This window comes from Oryzias latipes, chromosome 2 (assembly GCF_053564925.1).
Source record: "Oryzias latipes strain Hd-rR chromosome 2, Olatipes_Hd-rR_3.1".
NCBI lineage: Eukaryota > Metazoa > Chordata > Actinopteri > Beloniformes > Adrianichthyidae > Oryzias > Oryzias latipes.
The window spans coordinates 13,304,644-13,313,976 of record NC_136238.1 but is presented as its reverse complement, the minus strand read 5'-3'; the positions used below and the strand labels follow the sequence as shown (position 1 = coordinate 13,313,976).

General features: G+C 41.3%; 1 protein-coding gene across 2 annotated transcripts; it reads right to left on the bottom strand.

Annotated features, from left to right (window-relative positions):
* Nucleotides 1-614: 614 nt before the first annotated feature.
* Nucleotides 615-9,049, bottom strand: LOC101170078 (cysteine/serine-rich nuclear protein 3). Of its 2 annotated transcripts, none has more exons than XM_020710341.3 (5): nt 8,816-9,049; nt 5,593-5,766; nt 3,900-4,156; nt 3,511-3,822; nt 615-2,012 (listed from the first exon to the last, which is right to left on the bottom strand). In XM_020710341.3, the coding sequence occupies exons 2-5, from the start codon at nt 5,738-5,740 to the stop codon at nt 1,059-1,061; spliced, it is 1,671 nt and encodes a 556-aa protein (XP_020566000.1). In that variant the 5' UTR covers nt 5,741-5,766; nt 8,816-9,049; the 3' UTR covers nt 615-1,058. The 2 variants fall into 2 exon arrangements, with proteins under 2 accessions (XP_020566000.1, XP_011482506.1); XM_011484204.4 differs by having other exon boundaries at nt 3,526-3,822; nt 8,816-9,030.
* Nucleotides 9,050-9,333: the final 284 nt, after the last annotated feature.

Sequence of the window (9,333 nt, the reverse complement as noted above, 5' to 3'; positions counted from 1 at the left end):
AAATCACTTTATCATTTGCCGATGAAACGTGCTGTCAAGGCGATATTGATTCAATTATTTATGAGCATCTTTCAGTGTCTGACTCTAGTTGGCAGCACAGCACAATGAGCCTCCATGAGCAGCTATATATAGCACCATGACAGCAAGAACTTGCGAGAATCAGCTTGTGTTGAATGCAAAATGTTCAGTCAACCTCGCAGTTTTTGTTGATATGAGACATGTCCAACTTAGTTTTTGCTTGGGATGGGTACGGAACTGAAACTTTGTGCCGCGTTGTTGGCAGCACCATATAAAAATGCAGATTGTAGTGCTTTATAGTGGGCTCCACATGAGGAGGTGTAACAGTTGAGATTAATCGCGATGTATTGCATCGCACATTGCAATAGGTATCGCCAGACTCTTGCCAATACAAACCCCTAGTATGCTTTAGGTTTACTTTTATGTACAATCTATATAAACTTACAAGGTTCCATTTTAATCTGAAGAAGTATTTAGTCAGTATACTTCCTGTGCTATATGGTCTATATTATACTTGCGATACACTCAATAAAATAAACTTCAAGTGTTAGACTTTGGTTAAAATCAAGAAAAAAACAGAAAGAAAGAGGCAACAATCCCTGGTTGTAGGAATTATAATTAACACGTGTATTGATAGTCATTAGTATCAATGACCTTTTTTGATAGTTTTACAGACTGTGCAGGCCATGAGACATCCTCAGCTAGCTGAGCGCATGCAGTACAGGTTAGCGTTTAGCAGCAACAGCGGAGCGGCGGCACACCGGGAACACAAAGCAACCACGCGAGCACCTCGAAATCGCACTCGGATTCGTCACAGATGCCGGCTGTAATCAGAAAGCATGCGGGAGACGTCACAACATTCACGGCCTTCTTTGTGCAGCTTGACTCAGAAAAACATTTATTGTTTATTGATGTAACTGAAAAGTCTTAATCATCTCAGAAAATGATCTTTTGATTGGTGTTTGGAGCCTTTTTTCTTCTGTCTTTGGAAGGGCACTTATCAAAAATGTATCATCCTCCAGATTTCCCTGCCACAGTCATCAGACGTTCTCTGACGGTGCTACTTGCTGCAGGGCCTCCCTGGTTTTCTCGGTCTGCTCCCCAGCTTCAGTTTGTGAGTCTGGAGGGTCTGGATTGTTCTGGACCCTCCTGAACAATCCAGACCCTGTGGAGCCGGGCAGTTGGCCGGTCTTTCCAGCGGGGGCAGTGTTCGCCTCGCGTGAAGCTGGGTTTGCGTGGAGGAGTCCCGTTTTGATGTCAGACTCAAATGCAGACTCTACGGATGGAAGGACGGGGGTGCTTTCGGCGGGGAACGGCGGGCCGTCGCCCGCGCGGTACTGCTGTAGAGGGGGGGCGCCGTGGAAGGAGCTGCCGAGGCCCACCAGTGTGCTGTTGGAGTAGCTGAGCACAGATGGGAGGGGGACGGGGTAAGGGGGTGGGCCCGTGCTATCTAACAAACAATCCCAGTCCTCCTCCTCTTCCTCCTCTTCATCATCATCATTATCATCATCATCCTCTTCGTCCTCCTCATCCTCTTCTCCCTCATCAGGGTTGAAGGTTTCCAGACTGTGTGTGCTACAGTCCGACAGCACGCTGCACACGCTGCTGCCATCATCGTCGTACGCCTCATCCTCCTCTTCATCATAGTCATCCTCCTCCTCCTCTTCCTCCTCCTCCTCCTCCTCCTCAAGCTGCAAATTGGTGTCGCCTGCGTTGGGCAGCTGCACGATGGGATTGGGCATCATCAGCGAGGACTGCATGTTCGGCTGCTGCTGAACCAAGGCGGGGTCGCCGTGGTAACCGTTGCCGTTGGTTACGAGCTGCTGCCGCTCCGGCTGATGCTGATACTGCTCCTCGCGGCTGTTCTCCAGCTCCAGCTTCATGATGGTGTGCAGGAAGTGGGTGCGCACGCGGACCGGGTTGAACTCCAGGCGGCCGGCGCCGTTGCTGCAGCCGTCTTTGGTGCAGCCGCAGGGGAAGGACATGCGGTCCACCTGAGGGGCCAGACAACCAGAGTTACAAGTACGGCAGGCAGAGCTGCTCGAGGAAAAAAACGCAGAATCAACAGTGGGTGTTGATAATGTAATCACACTACCAAAACTCTGGAGACCAACAGAACCTCCATCAGAAAATCAATTCTGAAACAAACCGTTAAGCCTAAAAATATCTGAAATAGCAGATTTAGCTATTAACAGAATGAACGGTGATGACTGGAACACAATCACTCCCCTCTGGCTGATAGAAATCTAACATTTTCCACCAAAAAAACCTTAAAAAAAGATCATTAGCTCAATCCCTGCATGGAGATTCTGCGGCTGGAGAACATTTACATACCTTTAAATATGAAACTCATCATTTTTGTCATTAAAAAACCTGATGAGTCACAGACAGCTCCCACATGAGGTTTTTAGAATAGAAAGAAAAGCATAATTATAGATTCACAGTCATAGTAGGCCTAGATTTTAGTTTTGTTTAGAGAGTTTTAAAGGTTTTGGCTCTTCAGAACCATAAAACTCACAGTTAAAAAACATGTTTACGTATTTCTCAATGTTATCCATTTCTTTCCATGTATTCAATTTTTGCATTTGAATACTTTTACAATACTCTACAAAGATGAAAAAAATATAGAAAATATGAGCAAACACGATGAAAGATGTACCCCAAAATTCAGCTAAAACTGAAGTTGAATCAAATGGCAGACATCAGATTTAAGGTAATGTAATAAAATACTTAAAAGTTTAAGTCTTTACAACATAAATTATAGAATAAATAGAACAAAAAAATAATGCACTTAAAAATATTTTATTTAAGTGAAAAATGTGAAATGTGATATTGGCAATTAAGACAATCAAATTGATAAAAGGTGAGATCACATGACCTCGTGGGATTGTATTGAGCTGATTTGAAGCCAATTCATTGGTTTTACTGTCATTGTCTTCTTGCCAGGGTGCAACATCATCAAACCTTGACCTTTCTAAAAAAAAAGATTAGGGAGGTAATATTCCAGTTACTGGTAGAGCATGGCAGTTTGACGTGTAAACCAAAAACAACAACAATTGCTACTTTTGTTTTAAAGTTGGATTTTGTTCCATTGCAGTGAATGACCTTTTTTGTGTAAAAAGCCCCTAGTGGTTACTTGTAGAACTGACGTGTCTCATGTTAATTTAGTTTTTAACTCAGCTTCAATCCGGAAGCTAAAGGGATGCCACTTGTTCGAAAAAGAAAAGAAAAAAATCACATTCACCGACTATCCGTCATGGAGGTGGAGGCTTCGTTATCTGGGCTATTTCTTAAAAACACAAACTCAAATTTGAGAGCTTCTGTCTGACGGATGTTTGGCTAAATCTGGACTGTCAAAAGGCACAGCAAGAAGTGATGACATCAATGACTTGCAGCAGGTTGGTTGAAACTCAGTCCCTGAACTGAAATCAAGTCTCTTTCAGCTGCACAAACAGACATAAAGAAGACTTTAGTATTATAGATGGACCTCACCCCTGTTCCATTTACCTGGCACTTAATGCCGGCCAGGCTGCAAGCGCACGTCTCCGGGTCACAGATCCCCTGACAGCGACACCCACACTCCTCCCTGGACATCCGTAGGGCCTGCAGCTCGTGCTTCTCATCTACGTCGATGCGGCGCACCCCGGAGGCGCGCAGAAGAGCGCGGCGCCTCCTGGTGGTCAGGGGTTGGAGGAAGAAGTAGTCGTCCACCTCTGTGTTGTCCACGTCCAGATCGTCCTCTGAGATGTCGTCGAGCGTGAGAGTGTCCGCCTCGGTCGAAGACACCGTGCCGTTCTTTGTCAACTGGAAACAACAAAAACAACACGGATTTTGTCTGCGTATTCCTTGTTGTTGCAAAGTCAACTGATTGTCCCGCTGACCTTGAGCTTGATGGCGTTGAGTTTTTCCTTCTTGAGATGGTCCCTCAGCATGTCCCGGTGGCTCCGATTCTGCTCCAGAGCAAACTCTCTGAGAGTAAAGCGCCTCACCCCACTGTGACGCGGGGACATGCCCAGGGTGCTGCCCCCCTGCGTGGGCACACTGATGAAGCCCTGCCGCCGGCTGAAATAGTAAACCGTCACGCTCTCAAAGTGCACATTGCGCCCCCGGATTCGCTTTGACTGCCGCTGGAGGTTAGCTAAGATCAAAACACAGAGGTGAAGAAGATTACGTTGTTAAACTTACATTTTTATTGATAAAATATTAACCCAATTAAGCCTGAAACACCGGAGATGTCGCCGGCGACACCTAGACAAGACAGCACCCGCTCTTTGACCACTTATGCACTAAAAGTTGAATCAGTAGATTCTGTTGGAAAGAAAAGCAGCTTTTCAAATCAGCTTTGCACCGATATGCAACACATTACTAACATAAAGCTGCAAGGCCACTGTGCTGAGGCAGAATCCACATGAATGACGTCAATTTGGTAAACGGTTAAAGGGTTGTGGTTTTTTTAAAGAGTTTCAACACTGGAGCTAAAGCGTTAAGAACAATACTGATGAATAACAGAACTGAAAATGATGTTTGAAAGTCTTTTGTAGCCAAATATCTCTCGTTCTTCCATGTTTGTCGCGTTAAGAGATGCCAGGGCTCCAGCATCTTTATGAGATGTTTGTCTTAGGTCACTTTTCATCTAAAAGACCTGTAAACTAACCCACAAATGGACGGGTAATATATCTTTATATCATTTCCCAAAATGTCAGGAAATTTTTTGTCACTATTAGCTTATTGATTAACTCCTCTTCCCACACCATCATGCTCCCACCACCATGTTTCCCATGTTATAGTGCCAAGCAAATGGATGTCACTGGATGCCATGCTTATCCAGGAACTAACCCTTAAACACTAGATTACCCTTTAACACTCTAACACTTAAATAACCCTTTGATGTACTGTCACTCTGTGACGCGATCAACGTGAATCAGCTGATTCTGACGCAGAGAAAAGCAGGTTTTTTGCCAATTGATTTTGGTTGTTTAACCCCTTCACTACTGCAAAGAGCTGCTGCAATTTTAGTTTTCCGATGCTTTTCTACACTTTTCGAATCTGCTGGAATTAGGTTGAATAGTTACAGTAGTCAAAAGAATGTCAACACTGGAACTAAAACTCTGGTTCAAAGGAACATGTTATTAGTATTGGTGTTCTGACTGGTTAATTTTAAAGTTACAATTTTTCTTTTGAAGTCTTTTCTACTGGTTTTATGTTAGCCTTGACAGAATATTGTGGGCCTTAGTTTTGTTCCCTGAGGACCACCAGATGTGATTGTAGCTTTGGTTGAGTTTTTCTTTTTAATCCCTATTAAACTCTTAGTCACAGCGTTTATGCAAAGTTTTAACCACTGGGGATCATAGAAGTGATAGATTTTAGGCAACACTTGTTAAAAAAATTAATATAAATTTACCAAATATTTTCTGCTGCTACTACCAAACTACAAAATGTTGATGAAAGGTTGAGAAGTGCTGCATAAATAAATTGTTTGATTGCTTTATTGATTGATTGAATCCCCCCATATAAAGTTTTTAACATTGAGTACTGCATTTTCCTAACGAAAGTGGTGTAAAATTGAGTTCTTACAGTCCGGAATCCCAGAAGGGACTGAATTGTTGAGACTATCGCTGCTATTTCCACTGTCGCTGCAAGAAACCTCGTCATCTTCGGATCCCTGCAGGGAAAGATACGGCTGTGGTCCTTCATCAAACTTCCTCTTCAGGATCCCACTCATCTTTGGATTTTCTCCACAGGCAACACCTAATCAATTAAAAAAATAAAGATAAAAAACAGGGCTGTGTTTACACATGCTTTTTGCATCACAATAACAACAAAAAAACAGCCAAATTGCAGTGAGATATCCCCCCCCCCCCCAACGAACCAGACCCTTGGTTTTCTGAAGTCACTTCTGACTGAACTGTGACTGGAATAAACTGAACAGAGTGACTCACAGACGGACTCTGCAGCACAAATAAAAGCTGGTTCTTCGTGAGTGATTCTGCGAGACTCAGTGATGAATCAGACGCAAAACATTTTTACCAAAGCAAACGTCAAATCTACTGAAGAAGTTCTGTGAGTCCCAAAATGGAGGTTCTATTTTAAAAAAATAGAATTTGACATTTAAAAATATCTGACTTTTTAGACTGGGGGGTTATGGAGCCTAATAATTTCCCTAAAGCGAGCAAAATATTGTGACATTTTTTTTGTCTACTTAACAGACTTTATACTTAATCATAAGTAATGACTAATGTCCATTTGGATGAGAAGATGATTAGTAAATAGTATTGGCACAGTTTTAAGTGAAAAATAAAAATGCAAGTGTATTCATTCATCGAAGTAACAACTTATTATGATATTTTATAGAAATGAGCACATTAATGTGACGTTCACTAGTTCATAACTGTTTGCTGTTAAATCGTTTTTTTCAAATTAACAATAAGAACATCGGGTTATGCTTGATAACTGCCATAATTTGTTGGAATTAAAGGAAGTCTGTTGTGATATAAATTTGTTTAAAAGTCTGAATGGAGGTAAAATAGAAATCTCTTTATTATACTCATATTTTTTGTTTAGTAAAAAACTATAACCGGATTTCTCTGCATAACTGCAGGACTACTTCTTTACATTTCAAATCCCTGGAACATGCATTTAAAGGGACCAGACACTAATCCTTGTGTACTGTTTCTATCTCATTGAGGTACTTCAGCACATACTAGGTGGCAGTGTAGGTCCCTTTAATGTAGCTGAAGCTGGAACATGCTTGCTTTTGTTTTCATCTTTCAAACGAGGTTGAGCGCATACATATATTTGACGGGTGTCTGACTTGGGTCAAATCTGTTAGCATCTGTTTTGACTTGTCACAAAATGTAGACATTTTTGAATACATCCACAACAGGATCTGAAAGTAGGTTTATGTGACTTACAGTATAAATATTGGAACGAATTGAGTAAAATTCCTGTAAGGCAAAAGTGGAATACACCCTGTATGGTTCGCAGGGCAACACAAGTATACCAACCCTATGTAACCACTCATGTCATATTTGATACATTCCTGAGACCTTTATCTCATAAGAATGATTAAAATTCCCCTTGAAAAGGACATTTTTCTTTCAAATTTAAATGTTTTCTGCCCTGTAATTCATCATGATTCCACTAGGGGCAGTGGAAGGGCTTTTCTATTTCCTTTTTAAAATACCTGCCTCCGTCATCTCAAAAACACTTTTGGCAGGAAAAAGGTTTAACTTGCTTTCAGAAACATTATGGAGAGAATAACTCATTTATTGGTTAATTGTTTATGTAAAATGACTACTTGCTGTATTAAAATTGTATGATAGCTGTTTTTTCATTATACAGTTACACCAATCTAAAGATGTGTGGATAAAATTTTAGACACTGTGAAAATAGGGTGCTGCTTTTCCGGAACACTCGTGTCAATATTTTTGCATCTTAAAATAACTTATTTGAGCAAAAAAACTCTAATATATAATAATATATTTAAAAAAAAATTATATTGCAAAATTAATGTGTGGATTTCGTCAAAAGGTTTGAAATACATGTTAAACTCAAATAACTTCAATTTATTTGCTAGTTTTATGCTAACTTTGACAATATATATATATATATATATATATATATATATATATATATATATATATATATATATATATATATATATATATATATATATATGTATATTTCAATTTAACTTTGCATTGTTTAATTTAGCAAGTTAAATAGCAGACTTCTTTTAATGTTTGTTTATAACCCCCTGTTTATTTTTATTCTCAGTGTTATATTTGTATGTTTTTGGTTGAACTTGATTCATTTCACTTTGCTTAACAAACCATTGTTTTATTTTATAAGTTTTGTCTTTTCCATATTTTTATCCAGTTTTTTTCACTATGGTTAATGTGGCATTGAGACACTTAAATGAGCATATCTGTGGTTAATAGACGAAAAAAGAAAATACAGGACAAAAATCTTGACCAAAATTTAAAATATGCCTAAATATACTGTGTAAAGTGGTTAAAGAAAGCAGAAGACAAACTCTCACATTCTCCTTTTGCCTTTGCAAGCCCTTTAAAAAAGAAAAAAGTATTATAATGTGTTCTAAAGGCAGCCCTGTGCTTTTGGAGTCCTCCATTCAACACGAGACATTAGTAAATAGCGCAACACTGAGAAGTAGCGACTTGTGCACAAAGTGAGATGTTTCTGCCGGTCCTCTGATCCGTCATGATATTTCAGTTTGAAAGTAGAAGAATCTATTCTACTGGCTGGTCGAGGATTACATCATATGCAGCAGAGCTGGATGCTGGGCCAAGCTTTCCCTCTCTGACAGTCTTTGTCTTATAAAAGCTTCTTGCTGTACTCTTTCCCCTCTATTTTCATGCTGTACCTTTCAATCCTCCGGACTGATTCGAACTCCTGCCTTTCTTACATTCAGGCTGCAGTTGTCGGTCTTTTATGTGTGACGATCCATTCATCTGTGGGTAGGGGGAACACTGAAAACCTTGGATCCTCTGAAGCATCCCTCAGATCCAGCGTGCCTTCCTGTGCTGCATGCCTCTTTCACATAAACATTCCCTTGGGAGGCACTAATAGGGCACCATATAGGGTGAAGCAGTCCCACACAACCACATGCAGAAGGCAGCTCACATGCCTGCAAGTATGCGCAACTTCCCACTTCCCATAAATGTCCACATAGTGGGGACAGACATGTGTATTCCTGTTGACAAATGTAAGTCAGTTCTGTCCTGTGACGTAATTAAAGCCCTCCAAGCCTTGACGGTTCTCTGGGATGGTCACTGACCTGTTTCTTCAGCCTGTTTTCGGTTTCCAGGAGGTCCTCCTGACTGTCTCTGCTTTACCCGTGTTCAGCAGCAGCTGCTCGCCGCCATGTGTCGTGATGCTGCAGTCAGTTCTGCCATGATGCTCGTCTCAGCAGCGGCTGGCAGCACTGTGCAGCACCTCAGCCTCCGTCCCCGATTCACGTCTTCTCCCCTCTGCACCCTCGTTCTCTGCTCACATTGTCAGCTCTCTCACTGTCTGATGCTCTGCAACCCCCTCACTTTGCCCCCACCCCTCTCTCCTCTCTCACAAAGACTTGTTAGCTGCTGCTGCTGCTGCTGCTGGAAGCACCAGAGCTTGTCTGAGGTGAATCAAACCTCTGCGAGATTGTGAGAGGGCGCGTGATGGTATGAGGGAGTTGGAGGCAGAGACTGTACAGTCTGCTACCCCACAGCCATTTACACACCAACAAATTAGTATTAAGGAATGTTTTTGTTTTAAATAATCCTACTTTGTTGATTATTTTTCAGAAACCAATAC